Raw genomic sequence first — 17,356 nt, forward strand, 5'->3', positions numbered from 1 at the left:
ATTCAAGGAGGATGTGTGAATGTGGGTTTATGTATGTGTTTTCTTTTTATAAGGCATAAAACAAGGAGACCTTATTGTTGGCTTTTGTAGCATCTCCTGCTGCTAAAGACAGAACAGTAACTGTTAAATGAAGACAAATGTTTGTTTAATAAAGAAGAACAGAGGCAGTGTATCCTAAAAGGCATACTGGAAAGGTGCACAAACAACTCAGAATAGAATGAGGCATACATCCTTTAATTGTAAAAACCCTGCATGGCTCTCTAATTAAGCAACCATGTGAAACACTTGCTACTGCATTGATATAATATGTTAGGAGTTACAACTTGAAATAAAGTAACAAAATAAGTTTTGAGACCTATTGCTCAATGCTCAGGCAAAACAGGTACTCCTCTATGTAATCTGTAGATAACCACCACGGTATTACTCTGCTAGGCACAGGGTACACACTGGGGAATACAAGGCACGCAGTCTTTGTCCACCTGGTGTTTAGAGTCTAGTCGGGAATGGCAAGCTTCACATTAGACTATAAATAAATATGTGAGGACAAAGAGTGATAAACGCTAAGAATGAAATGGATGGGGTGATAGCGGGGTGGAAGGGCTCCTTAAGGAGGCCAGGAAGGCCTTTCTGAGGGAAGCACATCAAAGAAACGATAGAAAAGAGCTATCCTTGGAGGAGAAGGAGGGAGGGGAAAGGCAGTACATTCTAGCAAATCTGAGATACTAGAAGAGGCCACTGATGTTTGAGAGGAATAAGTAAGAGAAAGCTAATAATCAACAAGCTTGAGGATCAGCTAGAGTTGTGTGGACCATGGCAAGGCGATAGGTGTCTTCAGAGAAAGGGAAGCAAATGCAAGGCTATAAGCAGAAGGGGAGCTTAGTTAAATGTGTGCTCTAATCGCTTTGGGACTTTAATAGTTTCCGTATTAGATGACTTCATTCTGAGACCTGTCTGATGGCTGAGAATCCAAAACAGCATTCTCATTTTAAGGAAGCAAAACTCAAATGTATTAAGACATGTAACAAAATCTCCGCCAATATTTGTTGAGAGCAATTAACTCAGTACATGATTATCTTCTTATCATTAAGAGCCTATATTTGGTTGAATAAATAAGGATAAAGTTTTACTTTTTAAGGAGGCTGTTTTCAATCTTTTTTCTCTTATTTTTCTTCATTAAGTAGCAAAAGTAAAACAAGAAGATATACAATAAATGATAAATGAATTGACCATAAAAATATAACATTAAGATAAATTATTCTCAAGTGAAAAAAGCCAGCTGTTAAGGAGAAAATATACACATGAATCATGCCACCAAAATCAAAGCCAGAAAACTTGAAACAGAATTAAGATCACAAAGGACAATAGGCAAGACCCAAAATCTCGGACTTAGAACATCTGGGAACTTCATTCAGAGAACTTTCCTACCACTAACTATATCTGCTTATCATCCAATGGAATATAAACTCCTAAACTCGAACTGTATCCCCAAATTGTTAGCTTAGCTTTACAAAGCTTGATCAGACAGATAAAAATGAATTATTGGAATGGTTAAAAGTCTAAATATACCCAGGAAATACCCTACTGAAGATATACCACATGATCTATTCAATCCGGAAAATTAAACATAAACAAAACCCACCATCAGGAAGCACATTCAAAAGCTCTGATTGACCTACATCCCAAGACAGTTCTAATGAGCTCACTACCTACTCTGGCAAGTATGCTAATGGTTTCCCTGACATGGTGGACTCTCTGCTTAAAGTCTGTGATGAAATCCGTGCCTATAAACTAAGACTATAAACGGCCACTGCTACTTCTACCAAAGGACCAAAAAATTCCAAAGGACAAATGTTCCCAAGAATTACAGTGATGTTATTTCAAGAAATAAAGACAATTCATTTTAGGGCAACGAGGAGAAAGATTCAACAAACAGGAGAGGAAATAAAAGATTCTCGAGTATGACATGACAAAATTATTTTAAAACAGCGGACTCACAGTTCTTACTAGAGGAGCAATTTAGTCCACTTAAGAGATGCTAGAACCAGAATGCCTAAATTTCGGTCTTGGCTCTGTATTTTACTCTATATGCAGCTCTGGATGTTTACTGAACCAGCCTCAATTTCCTCACCTGCAAAATGAAAATCTCTGATATGAGTTAATCAATATAAATCCTAAAATTAAACAAAGGGCAGCTTATATGTGAATCTGCATTCCATACTCCATTCAAAAGAGCTAAAACTTTGGTTTGGTATTGTACCAAACGGTAATTTGGTATCATTCTTTTCTATTCTCCCATGTACCTTAACCATGATAGACATCACTCTTAAAACTGTTTATTTCCTAGAAGATTCTTTAAGACATTACCAGGTAGAATGTATTTTATGCCTTTTCAGCTTCACCTAGTGGTATTCAATGCCTCAAAGATGAGGCAGTTTAGCAGTTTACTTAATTGTCAAGTCTTACTCTTTTTTCAATAATAGTATGAGTATTATTATCCATAATCTTAAAATTCTGAATAACAAAGATGGAAATGGCATTACCTGTGCTTTATTACAATCTTCAGAGGTGGGGATGCATTGTGAGTGTATTCAGTAAGGTGGTTTAAAACCACACTATATCTAGTAATATATCTCAGTAACTAAGATTATGTGCCATCAATATCTACTTTACACTGCAATCTAGAAACATCCTTGAACCAACCTATTACTTCACCAAATAAAGATGAATACACCTAACCTTTATCCAGTATTTGACTGACATGTCCACCTAAATATACAGAGAGTTCTGGGTGTCTTGTCTAGGCAATTAATTCATCACAAAGTATCAACTGAAACAAGATGTCTGGGACTTCTAGGTTTTCTAGTTCCAAGTTCCTACCCCAACAAACAACTCTCTGATTTCTTACGAGTCTCAGCAAAAGCTGTTCTGATATGCCCACAGAGGAGCTCCTATTCTGATTGATCAAGGTAAAACCAAGACGGACTGGAGGACTGTCTGAATGCAACTGTATAATAAAGCAGGAAGAAGACAGAAACTGCAGAGGTAAGTCCTCAGTGAGAACCGGGTTTTACGCTGAAAAGAAAAACACATATTAACAGGAAGGATATTAAAGCAAGGTGGCAATAACAAACTTAACGTACACACCTTTCTTTTGAAGACTTCAAAGCACTCACCCTTAGTGATCTCACATTCCACTGATGTATAAAGCCTATTTTACAGATAAGTAAAATGGAGAAACAGTGTCTTGTCCATTTCGTCTACATTAACTCAAGAATACAGGGCTACTACCTTCCAGTACTCTTGCCTGGAAAATCCCATGGACTGAGGAGCCTGGTAGGCTACACTTCATGGGGTGGCAAAGAGTTGGACAAGACTGAACAACTTCACTGCCACCTTCCAGACAGATGTTCTATTTTTCTATCCTCAGTTGCCTAAATTTTTAACTTTATATAAAAATTAATGAAATCACTGGCAATATTGACAATGAAAACATGGGGGATAAAAAATGAAAACATGAGGGAAAGGGAAAGTTCTTCTAATGGACAGAAGTAAGACCAACTACAGCAATGTTTTGCAAAATGGGATGCATTCAGTGCAGCAACTGAAGAAGTTTCTTAGCTATACAGATTCCAGAGCCTCTGTGCTCTATGCTCACTCATACCAACTCTTTGCGACCCCACTGACTATAGCCCACCAGGATTCTCTCTCCATGGCCGTTTCCAGGCAAAAATACTGGAGTGGGTTGCCGTTTCCTCCTCCAGGGGATCATACCCACCCAGGGATCGAATCCACCTCTCCAGCATTTCACAGATGCCTAAGTGAAGCTCTCTGGGCATAACCTGAGAATCTGAATTTTTAGTAGTCTTCAGGGGACACCCATGCAGAGCTAGTCACAAACTACATTAGCAGATGTATCCTGGTTCTAAACAACTGAATGAACAGACGCAAGCCATCCTCTGACTCTAATAAAGCACAGGTAATGCCTTTACTCTCTGTGTTATTTAGAATCATATTCTGAGTGTGACTACTATTAATGAAAAGAGAGCAAAGCTTGACAATTAAGCAGTAACTGCTAAAGCACTCCATCTTTCAGGCCATTGAACACCACTAGGTGAAGCAAAAAGGCATTTGCTGCATAATACTCCAGAGAACTGAAGGAATTCTTTCTCTGTATAATATTCACCAAATAAATGATAAGAAATATAGTAAAAAAAAAAGGCATTATTTTCAAAAGGTGCTACATGAACTTTTCAATCACCTATGCTAACATCTGAGCAGTTATTCTTAAGCCCAGTATTCTTTACTGCTTAAACATTCAGAAAAATCACCTAAAAATCTCATTATAATTCAAGGTTTGATTTCGGGACCCTGGCGTGGAACCCAATAGTCTGTTTCTTACAAAATCCCAGATGATGCTGACGCTTTTGGTTCCCAGACCACACCTTACCTAGCAGGAGTCATGAAACCATGGTCAGAAATAAGATGAGTCTTAGTTAGACTGGAATGAACTCACAGTATACATACTCACTATTTGATAGAAGAACATTCCCAAATGAATTCTTTATGATGAGCAACATCATTTTCCCTCTTAAAGCACATACTCCCACCTCTGAGAGTCAACCCTAACAGCTTTATAAGCTCAAACTATAAACATGACATTGTCAAGCATAATCCCCAAACAGTAATTCATCTTCTTTATTTCACTGTTTGGGGCTCATCTTTCAGTATTCTTTAGTGCTAGGCCATTTATATATACTATCCGACAACAATCACACAAAGTATCTATTTCCATCCCTACTTCATAAAATAAGAATGTGAAGTACAGACAAGCCAATTCATAAAAGAATATGGAGGGCATGATACAGCATTTTAGCTCAGGTCCACAGTTACTCCTGTATGTACGTGGTAGACGGTAGAGGCAATGTTACTAACTTATTTAGGAACTAGTTTCTGAAAGATTCGGGCATATTCTCTGACTTGTGTTACTCTCTCAACAATAACTGAAAAGACCTTCAACATACTGCTGTGTCCCCCCAAAAATAAAAAGATTTTTTTAATCCCTAGTATTAAAAACATTACTGAAGAGTAAAAATTTAGTCATTGACAAACTACATTAGTTTGGACTCTGCTCTAACCTCCTTACATGCATTTCATTTTATCAGTGTTAATATAAAAACCTCTAAAAGGTTCAGAGAATTTTCCCTTCATTTCTCAAGATCCACCTTAACTACCTTCTCATCCATAAAAACTTCGCAAATGACTCAACCCAAGAGTAAACCTACCATCTTCTGAGCTACAAAACTTTGTCGTCCTCTGAAGATTTTTTTCACATTGCTTTTTATTAAAATGGCCTTTGATTTAAGTGATGGCATAAAAAGATTTATTTCATCACTTAAAAAGCTCTCATTTAAAAAATAACCATGTGGGTCTTACTTTACAGTTATATTGTAATTGCCTGAAAATCAAGATCAAAGCCCACGCATCCTTCCACCCCACCCAGAACATCCAGAGCATCAATAAATATCTTATTTAATAACCAAAGGAATGAACCACCACAGCCCAGGGAACACTAGACTTAATACATAGAGTCATAACACAGCAGAGAAGTATGAAGAAGTACACAGACATTTTGCAGATGGCATATTTTGAGTGGCCCACTGAATAAAGTCTTTATTACTTTAAAACTTCTAGAACTTCTATCTCTAGCTGCATTAAGCAAAACTAATTTAAAAGACACTGCAAATATATTTGCATTCATTTAAATTCCATACTCTGCTGCCATCTGGATAGCAAACACTCTCTTCATGCTACCTGAAGAAAAGAGACATCATTCTGTAGATAGCCCTGCCATGGCTGTCAGATAAAGCACAGGATGCCCAGTTAAATGTGAATTTCAGAAAATATGCAAATATTTTAGTGTAAGTATGTCCCAGGCAATGTTTCCGATATGCTTTCATAAAATCTCAATTTGTCCAATGCAAAGACAATGAAGACAATCAACTCTGATAAAAGAGACAATCATCTTTTGCCTCCAGAGAAAACTGGATCAAGCTGCACAAAAATATCAAATCGTACTTGATTCAAGTGACTTAAATTTCGTTGAGAAAAAATGATTTTTCCTTATCCTACTTGATGAGAGTTTTCCTGTGTTATGAAAAGCATTTATTTCAGATCCATTCATATTTCAGTGCCTTTTATTCTAGTAGAAGTGTTTCATTCATTAGTAGAGATTAAAAATTATTTTCACAATTCATAAAGAACTGAGGTTTTCTAAATTCTAGAAAAATCAGCTAAGAGGCTACTCTTTTGCTCTACTCTGATAATATCTGTATATTTCAATTTTCATAATGAACAGCTCACAATATTTGTGCAGTCAGCTCTAAGCAGCACTTTGTTTTTCTCCTTTCTCCTTTATTTTTGCCATCATTTAAAAAGTTCTCCTTTACCCAGTAACCTGTATTTCACTTTCAATACTTTTAAGCACAGTTTTTCTGCCTCAGTGACTAAATGAACATCAAAGTAAATGAATAAAGTATAAATACTAGTCCATTAAGACTTCAAGGTATTTTTTGGTAATTAGGTAAACAAATACCGACAAATAAGTTGTCACAAAAGCACAGTAAATGAAGTGATTTAATTGAAATATAGTTCAGTAGATGTGACAGCTAATAAAATGAGTCATATTTTGTGTCTTAAGTCTACAGGTGTGGCACTTGAAGAAACCAGCGCTGCTGAATGTCGGAATGAAAAGCATGTGAAGAGAGTATTTGAGGGAGAAAAAGAAAAGGAATTACAGATGTGTAGGTGGATAACCAGTTCAATCAACTTTTAAATGTTGAAAATTGAATATTCAGCCTTAGTCAAGTGCAAAGGGCAGTAGATAATATATAATCTAATGAAAACTGAAATTCTGAATGAGTAAGATTCCATTCAAGCTGCTCATCCTGTATTTCTTAAATGAAATGATCTGATGAGTATTTACTCATTTGGAGTAGCTGGACCTTTTTTTAGAAGAGTGTGGGGTGATTTCACCTTCACATGGAAGGAGAAAACACAACTAATGTCATATCTGAAAAAAAAAATCTCGATTTATGATTCACTTTCAAAAATAAGATGTCCCTATCAAATGTTCGAAATAGAAAGATAAATCTTTCCATTAAATAGACAGTAAACAAGATGTGGGAAATAAATTATATAATATATAATTTACATAATATGAAATGGAAATCATGATTAACACTTATCTTATTCCAAGACTTAATAATTGCTCTTGTATAAAGTCTTCAGGACCATCAAATTTGAAATTTCTAATACATTATGTGTCCAAATAAAGGTAATACAATTGTGGGTTATTTTCTTAAGGAACTATATCATCCTGGGTAACTTTTTGTGCCACAATGGGAATTTTCAACTTTATTTCAAAGTCTTGTAGGCAACTGATTTATTACGTACTGTTCAAAAGAACATGACACGTAAAAGACACAAATGTAGATGTTACTATTATGGTACTCACCCTTTTGGAAACTGTACTAATGCACTCTGTACTTAGCTTTTTCAGATGTGTTGATAATTATGTGCCTATCATAAAATCTATTCTTCAGAACTAGCAGGGCACAGAGTTCATGCTCCTTCTCAGAGCTCTTTTAAGATAGAAATTGTAGAGTAGCTACATTAATTTAATCAGCCACTGCATCTAATGCTATTTCCTTCAACCTGAGATATATATATTTTATGTGTAAAATATTCACTGTTTAACAAACTTTAACTCTGAACAGATAGATGTTTGTCATCACATATACTACCAAAAAATATGTACATTTTTCCACATTCTAGTTAAGTAGATAATGACAATATCATTGATGTTCAAGTAGTTCCTTAATGATAAGTCATCATTTGTTAAGTCGCTCGCTCAGTTGTGTCTGACTCTGCGACCATAGCCCACCAGGCTCCTCCGTCCATGGGATTCTCCAGGCAAGAATACTGGAGTGGCCTGCCATTTCCTTCTCCAGGGGATCTTCCTGACCCAGGGATCAAACCCAGGTCTCCTGCATTGCAGGCAGACACTTTAATCTCTGAGCCACCAGGGAAGCCAGATGATAAGGGAAGTTAAATATTTATTCAATTGTTTGTTGTATATGTATATGATGAGAACTGATGCCTCATTTGTATCTCAAAATTTTATTGTATAATGTTAGTCACACGTGTACACACACATTATATACACATTTATAAACAGGTTTGGCAAAAAGTGAAAACTGGAACATAATTATAGAATCATAAAATATGATATATATTCTTCACATATACAGAGATTCAGACTGATACAGTCTATGTACACATATATATACAAAAAGGGGAAAAATATTATTTATGGAGGAAAAATAATATTTATGGTGCAGTTCAATGTATGTATATAAATGTAATGCACATATACAGTGTAAACATTTGTAAATATATGTGAATATATGTATATAGTTTTGTTTTGTGGTTTTTGAACTCTGTAATGGTGTGAAGCTACAAATAGCTGCCTTTGATTTGTTTTTACTCAGTCAAAATTTTAAAGACATTCACGTTGTACTCAGTTGTCATTTATTCAAATTCACTGTTGCATAATATTCCATGTATGAAAAATCTACAAGTCATGTAACTAATCTCTTATGAATTATGAGGTCTTTTCTTGTTTGTTTCGGTTTTTTATTTTTGTTTTGGTTGTTCTGCTCTTTAAAAAAATACTACTTTGAACATTTTTTCACTTGTTTACTAGTGGTCCTAAACAAGAAGTTGCCTTCTGAGGGTTGAAATGATGTGATCTTTGGGAATATGGGCATCTGATATTGCCAGAATCTGATAAATTCACTTTATAAAGTCATCAGTTCAGTTCAGTCGCTCAGTCGTGTCTGACTCGTTGCAAGCCCATGGACTGCAGCACGCCGGGCTTCCCTATCCATCACCAACTCCCAGAGTTTGCTCAAAGTCATGTCCGTTGAGTCAGTGATGCCATCCAATCACCTCATCCTCTATCGTCCCCTTCTCCTCCTGTCTTTGAGTCAGTTCTTCACATCAGGTGGCCAAAGTATTAGAGCTTCAGCTTCAGCATGAGTCCTTCCAATGAATATTCAAGACTGATTTCCTTTAGGATGGACTGGTTGGATCTCCTTGCAGTCCAAGGGACTCTCAAGAGTCTTCTCCAACACCACAGTTCAAAAGCATCAATTCTTTGGCACTCAGTTTTCTTTATACTCCAACTCTCACATTCATACATGACTACTGGAAAAATCATAGCTTTGACTAGACAGACCTTTGTTGGCAAAGTAATATCTCTGCTTTTTAATATGCTATCTATGTTGGTCATAGCTTTTCTTCCAAGGAGCAAGCGTCTTTTAATTTCATGGCTGCGTCACCATCCACAGTGATCTTGAGCCTAAGAAAATTAAGTCTCTCACTGTTTCCATTGTTTCCCCATATTCATTCTTCCCCATCTTCCCCATTGTTTCCCCACTTGATTGCCATGAAGTGATGGGACCAGATGCCATGATCTTAGTTTCATGATTGTTGAGTTTCTAGCCAGCTTTTTCACTCTCCTCTTTCACTTTCATCAAGAGGCTCTTCAGTTCGTCTTCACTTTCTATCATAAGGGTGGTATCATCTGCATATCTGAGGTTATTGATATTTCTCCCGGCAACCTTGATTCCAGCCTGTGCTTCATAAGTACTGGCAAATATTATCTACTTTATCCATTTTTTTTACCTGTTATATATTTTTTGTCATAAATATTTGTCTTATATTTTTGTCTTATTCTTTGTGGTTCATCATATTTTCTCTGTAGTTCTTAATTAATTTTTGCCTTACATATATATTTTTATATTCATATTTTATATATCAGTAATTAATATATCTTGCTGATGAACTGAACCTCTTCTCATTGGTAATGACTTATCCCACATATGCTTTTTAAGAGTCTAAACTGTATGAGATTAATAAAGCTACCTCAAGTTTTATTTGGTCTGTATTTGCTCCTATAACTTGGTACATTTTGTTCTTTCCAACTCTCAGCCTTAGGCTTTAAGTGTGTAACCTATACAGAGCTTTAGTTAAATATTCTTTTTAATATGTCTGATAATATTTTTAAGTGGAAAGTTTAATCCCACAGGTTCAAGATATTTGATATATGGACTTTTTTACCATCTTTTTTAAAAAATTCTATTTGTCCACTTTTCCCCATGTATCCTCTTTTGCCATTAAAAAAAGATTGAATTTGATGGGTGTTCTCTATTTTGTTGTCCATTTTGCTCCTCTAGAGCTTTGGAAGTCATGTACTCATCTCCTGCTCTTTCCTTTGTTGCTGTTATTTAGTTGTTAAGTCCTGTCCAACTATTTTATGACACCATGAACTGTAGCCCACTAGGCTCCTCTGTCCATGGAATTCTCCATGCAAGAATACTAGAGCAAGTTGCCATTTCCTTCTCCAAAGGATCGTCCCTACCCAAGGATCAAACCCACATAGCCTGCATTGGGAGGCAGATTCTTGACCTCTGAGCCACCAGGAAAGCCCACTCTTTCACTAGTTATCCCTAAAACTAATAAAATATGCATAACAAAATTCTAACTCCAGACAATTCAAGCACCTTAGAACACCCTACTTCTGATCAATCTCCCTGCAAATTAACATAATAGTGTTGCCCAATATCTCAGTCCACCCCTTTATAATTGCATAAATTAGGCATGCTATGGTTGTTAAATATAATTATTCACCGTTCCCTGGTCTTCGTTTATGTGAAAATGTCTTTTCTCTTAGTTTTGGAAGGTAGTTTTGACAAGTAGACAACACTAGGTAGACTTTTTTTTTCCCCCCTTCAAAACTGTGAACAGTATTCTTCTCTCTTCTGGTTTCCACTATTGCTGATAAAAATCTGCTATTAACCAAAAACTGTTTTCTGAATAGTTGAGCTGTTGTTTCTCTTTAACTGCTCTAAGGAATCTCTCTGCCTTGGCATTATAATTTTTACTCCAACAGTCTATGACTGAATTTATTTGCATACAGATAGTCCTCCACTTATGATGACTCGACTTACAATCTTTCAACCTTTTAGGATGGTGCAAAAGCCAAAAGCATTCAGTACAAACTGTACTTTGCATTTTTAATTTGGATCTTTTCCTGGGGTGTTGATACACAGGATTTGTGATACAATGGTGCTGGGCTCAGCAGGGTGCCCCAGCTCCCAGTCATTCATGTGACCATGAGAAAAACAACCAATGAAGTTACAACCACTCTGGACCCAACCATTCTTTATTTTCACTTTCAATACAATAGTCAATGAATTACATAAAATATTCATCATTTCATTATAAAACAGGCTTTATACTGGGCTTCCCAGGTGGTTCAGTGGTAAAGAATCCACCTGCCAATGCAGGCAACACAGGATCAAACCCTGGGTTGGGAAGATCCCCAGGAGAAGGGAATGGCAACCCACTCCAGTATTCTTCCATGGGAAATACTCCAGTATTCTTCCCATGGGCAGAGGAGCCTGGTGGGCTAGAGTTCATGGAGTTCCAAAGTGTCAGACACAGTTTAGTGACTCAACAACAACAAAACCCATCAAAAGTCAAGAAAAGCTACATATCTACATAGTATATGGTATCCTACTTTGTATCTGTATTTTATGTTTTTCATCGCTTCCCTGGTGGCTCAGAGATTAAAGCGTCTGCCTCCAATGCGGGAGACCCAGGTTCGATCCCTGGGTCGGGAAGATCCCTTGAAGAAGGAAATGGCAACCCACTCCAGTATTCTTGCCTGGAGAATCCCATGGATGGAGAAGCCTAGTAGGTTACAGTCCACGGGGTTGCAAAGAGTCGGACACGACTGAGTGACTTCACCTCACCTTATGTTTTTCATCAGTGTTAAAAACTCTTCTGCCATTATCTCCACAAATATTGATTGCCTATCTTCCATTTGATATTATTTTCTTCTGGGACTGTAATTAGATTCATGTTAGAACATCTTTTATTTTCATATCTTAATAACCACCACTGATATTTTCCATCCCTCTCCCCTCCTTTAAAGTATTCTGGCTAATACCTCCAGATTTAACTTTTGATTAACTCAATTGCTCTCATTCATTTGCCGATCTGTTACTTCTCCTATGCATATGATTTAAACTTCAGTAATTATAGTGTTCATTCAAAAATGCTTTTGTTTCTTTTTTTAATATTCTTGGCTATTTATAGTTTCATGTAGCTTGATCAATTTATAAGTGTAATTTTCATTTATTTAAACATTCATTAATTATTATTTTCTCAATGAAAACTGTTGATTGGAAGTTTCTGGGTATCTAAAGCTCTTATTTGCATTTTCTACAGATTTCACATGTAGCATGTATAGCCTTGCCTGTATAGTGACCTGTTCTAATGGGGAGCTCATATGAGGTTTATCTTGGGCCATCCAAAACATGGAGGTGTAAACTGGAGTATCTTGCTAGAAACAAATTTTTGTATACCTCTGACAGGACTCAAGAAGAAGGCAGTAATATGGAATCACATTAGTCACCTTCATGATGCCAACTTACAGTGAAACCCTTGAACTCAACACCCTCTCTCTGCCAGTGATCGCAGGCTTAGTCTCAATATGACTGCAATGTCAATGTCAGTATTTGCCCTCTGTACAAACTTGCATTGCCCGTTTGCTCTCCCCAGACTGGGTTTAGCTCCCTTTTGGTGAAGGGGAGAAAAGAAAATTTCAGAAACTTCTGCTAATTCATGAAAGTCTAACATGTCACTAAGAAGTATGTTTTATCTGGCATAGTTGCTTTTCTCCTAATTCATGGAAGTCTAACATATCACTAAGAAGTATGTTTTATCTGATGTAATTGCTTTGTATGGATATATTCCTCCTATAACACCAAAAGCATTAAATTATAACACTAAAAATTCTGAAGAAGAAAATAAGTCAGTTAGAGAATGGGCAGGCTGGTTAATGAAATAATATATAAAAAAAGAAATGGAGTATGAGAAACAAATTCAAAGAGTGGCACATAACAACTTTGTCATGATGTGAAGTATGGGAGATCATAAGTAAATATAAAACATAAAGAAAGGCAAATTGGTCAAATTTCACTTACTAACTGGATAATGTTGGAAGTTCAACTCAGATTAAACCTGGTTCTTTGGGAAAAGGCCCGTGGGATGAAATCCTCACTGAGGTTTTTCTCTGATAGCTTTAAATCAACTCTCTTGCTTCTCAGCTATAGTTATTTCATAGCTGCATCATTTCACACATTGTATAGCTTCCCACTTATGCTATCTTTTCATTACATTGTAAGCCTTGTATATAAAGTTCTCAAAAGTCTAGAATATTCCATAGTAATAACAGAATTATGGTAAAATTTTCCAAACATGAATAATATGAATAAACAAAAATTTGACTAGAAACTGTCATGATGCAGTAAACGTCCCCTCTTATAGTATCTTCAAAATTGGCATTTTGGGAAAGTGCTTTGATAGCAAATAATGTTTTCAACATTCATGGATTACTTCCTTTTATATCCCTGGAGCCTCCAATGTTCAACTTTCAGTAGAGTTTCTTTATACTTCTTTTTGTTTGTTTTTTCTCTCTTTATACTTCTTACTGAGCTGTGACTCCTGAAACTTAAGTGTCCAAGTTTAGAATATTTCTATAAGAACTCTGACTAGATAAACTACTCAGCACCCTAAAGGACCTAGGACCACACAAACTACATTAGGTTTTAAAAATAAGTGCAAGAGTATTATAATGTTTTAGAGACAAGGGGTGCTAATTTTGTTTTAATCTAATAAAATGCTGAGAGGTTGATTTATATTCAAAATATAGTATTATTTTGTGATTCCTCAGAAGGGTTCCAAGACCATTCAATAATCAAAGATTAAACTAAAACTCACTATGGAGATTTTTACTTATTCATAACTACTGTGAAGGCAAAATCTCACTGGGATTTCCTCTATTTAAATACTCAGTGAATACCCATCACTCCGCTGGGCACTATGCTAAATCGTGCAGAGACAACAGTGAACAAAACAGAGACTAGTCTCTGGAGCTCACTTTCATTACGAATATTAACTAAACCCAGATTATTCAATAATATTTTTATTCATATTTTATTTCTTAAGAGATTTTTGTCTGTTTAACCAAAACATGGAATCTCTATTTTTCCAGCCAAGTTTTCAAGCAGTGGCCTCACCTTCCTCAAAAAAAGTGACTCATTCAAGGGATCAGGCATCTACACATATCTGTGTGTGTGTTTGTGTGTATATTAGCTAATATCTTCATGATTTAAAAAAGCCTCCTCCTTAAAAAAAAAACAAAACAGTAAACAATGAGCTATCTAATTTTTGTATCGCTTAAGCAATGTATATGCACAGTATGTATACTAACAGGGCTGGGAAGAAAGTTAACGTCTGCCTGCCCCAGAAATAAATTAGCATGCAGCTAACGTCAAAAGAGCCAAAAACACTCACTGCAAGTGTGAACACATATTTGATTGCAGGACTGTGTCTTTCCCAGGGCTGACCTTATAAATTAAACAGTGTAAATCTCAAGGAAGTGTTTTCTGAACATTTAGATTCACTGTGAACATTAGGATGCTCTTCAAATTAACATCTAACATTATTAGCCTATTGTTGGACATAAACTGCTTCATTACTGGTGACTGAGAAAACATACATACACCAGTACGAACACAGAACTTATGAAAGAATGAGGCAAGAACACTGGAGTGGGTTGCCATTTCCTTCTCCAATGCATGAAAGTGAAAATTGAAAGTGAAGTCGCTCAGTCGTGTCTGACTCTTAGCGACCCCATGGACTGCAGCCCACCAGGCTCCTCCATCCATGGGATTTTCCAGGCAAGAGTACTGGAGTGGGATGCCATTGCCTTCTCTGAAAAGAATGAGAGGAACTATTCAAAATCTCGGGATGTGAACATTTAAATAACTAGATTTTTTAACTAGGATATTGAATCTGCATATGGAAAAGCTCTTGAAAATAGTAAATAAAGCTCTTTACTTTGATGCTTAGAAGCACAATAACAAGAAAATGCACTATACTATCTGAATGCACTATACTACAAAGATTTTGTGGAACTAATTCCTACTTATAACCCAGTCTCAGTTTAAACGCCCCTTCCTAGAGGAGGCATTTCCTCCTTTACCATATTGGGCTATATTGTCACTATATCCAAATGTACAGTGGTCTCCACTTCCATCTTTTCTGAAACTCTTCACTCTTACAATGAGCTGCTAAGATCTTCCCTACTAAACCATAAGTTCCATAAGGGCACCATCTATGTTTCTCTTCTTTTCCTTTTTATAATCAATGCCTTGGCAATACGCATATTTTTGGAGTAAGTTAAGGAATGAATACATAAATAAAGACATAAATTCTAAGTCATCTCTAGAAAGCATGAAAGATTAATTGGAAAAGTTAATGTCTACAATGAGAACAGGATGAAGGGAGAAGGGAAACATTAATACACCCTACATCTATTTAAGAATCCGAAACACTTAAGCAGCTTTACTCATTCAGAGTGTAGAGAAACCCAATTCTCACCTTCAGACTACCGTCTGTACGCAAAACAAGGATGTCACTTAATTTTTTTTAAGCTAGAAGAATGTCTGATTTCATTTGAAAAGCAAAATAAGCAATATGTTCTCAAGTGAATTGTTTCCCAGCTGGAACAGAGAATAGAAAGTATTATGGTGGCATCTTTCATCTGGAAGCTGCTTCATGAAAAATCATGGGATACGGGGTCACACTTAGCAAGGGCAAAGAAACAAATTGTGGTAAACCCATCAGCATTATCAGCATCATTGTGAATTTTAAAATATATTCAGTAGCTGGTATAAAACAGGTATGAAACAGAAGTCTAAACAGTCTGAAATAAGTGACCCAATTAAAATCTAGGGTTATCATGTCTAGCAATATGAAATCTTCAGTTTCTATGATTTTATAGAACACAATCTTGTTCTATAACTTCCCCCGGTCACCACAATCATTCCCTACAATTCTTGGGTCAGCCCTCTGGATAATTTCTATCATTTTCTCCGGACTATGTCGTCCCCGCCAACCCATGGCTTACCTGTAGTGTCGGGAAATCTCTTCTTCCACCTGGGTGATGAAATCACATTTGGTACATGAGTGTTCTTTGCTTTCCTTGACAGCCGGCTGCCCGTCTGGTCCTTGCAGGTGACTGCCTTCTTGCTTGACATCCGACGCCTGGGACTCGTGCGCGCTCTCATAATGAAAGAGGAGCACATCCACGTCGGGGGTGGAGAACGAGCATTGGTGGCACTGGTGCTTGACTCGCGAGCTTCCGGCCGCCCCAGGAGACAAGTGCAAAAGCAAGAGCGCACAGTGGGAACAATTGCTTTTTCTACAAGCGAATGGATAAGTAATTTCTCCAAGGTGCTTTTCTGGGCTGCAAAGGCCTCTGGGACAGAATGGACAGTGTTTAATGGTACACTTATGAATGTTATGGAGCTGTTGATAATGGCGAAGAAGTGGCCCCACCACAATGACGTCGGGGCCATGGCTCTTGGAATATCGAAAGTCACAGAACTGACAGTTATAGCTCGTGACCATATTATCCTCTGCTCCCTTGCTGGAGAAGTCCTTCTTCTTCACCCCACCAGAGCCCTTGTCTGCCTTGGTCATTGGCTCCCCTTCTGCGCTTTTGGCTAGATCGTTCTGATTAATGACAGAGCCCCTGGAAAGCTTATCATTCAATTCTGGATTAAGGCCACCTGACTGCGCTCCACCATGCTGCTTCCCGTAATGTTCCAGCAACTTCAGTGAGCTCGAGGACTCACAGCTGAAGCTACAAAACTTACACCAGTAGTAACTGGTGGCCTCTGTACCATTTTGTCTCGAGTCAAGGGGCTTGATGGGCACTGAGTAACCAACGGGTGTGTCATCTACCGCCTTGACTGTGATCTTGTCCTGCCATTTGCCCAGGTCTCCAGCATCACCAGACCGGACTGCTGGGATGGATTTGTTAGAGTTTTTCTCTGAAGATTTTGGACCCTCAGAGGAGGGGAGAGAAGCTTTTATTTTGTTCGGGTGAGTCTGAAGAAAATGTTGTTCTAGTTCTGTTGATGAGTTGCCCATGTAAGTGAAATTGCAGAATTTACAGCGGAAATACTTGGTGTTTCCTTGGCAATCTGGGGTCTTCCGGCCGATGCCAATGAATGTTCCACCTGAAGTGACCTGGCAGAGAAGACATGGATGTTACTTTAAAGGTATCATTAATTCAGTGTTCTCTGTAGGCGGGTGGAGGCGACACTGCTAGGTATTCTACATCAAAAAATACAATAGTGCTTCTGCTTATTAT

At 37.1% G+C, this 17,356-nt stretch overlaps 1 protein-coding gene across 6 annotated transcripts in view; it reads right to left on the reverse strand.

Moving 5' to 3' along the window:
- TRPS1 (transcriptional repressor GATA binding 1) overlaps nucleotides 1–17,356 on the reverse strand; it is a 281,676-nt gene that overhangs the window by 192,988 nt on the left and 71,332 nt on the right. For all 6 annotated transcript variants that reach the window (XM_018058365.1, XM_018058362.1, XM_018058364.1 and 3 more), the window contains one exon: nucleotides 16,106–17,232. In XM_018058365.1, coding sequence (XP_017913854.1) covers nucleotides 16,106–17,232 — 1,127 coding nt within the window. The remainder of the gene's footprint in view (nucleotides 1–16,105; nucleotides 17,233–17,356) is intronic.

The sequence above is a fragment of the Capra hircus genome, chromosome 14 (genome assembly GCF_001704415.2).
Source record: "Capra hircus breed San Clemente chromosome 14, ASM170441v1, whole genome shotgun sequence".
In the NCBI taxonomy this organism is placed as follows: Eukaryota; Metazoa; Chordata; class Mammalia; order Artiodactyla; family Bovidae; genus Capra; species Capra hircus.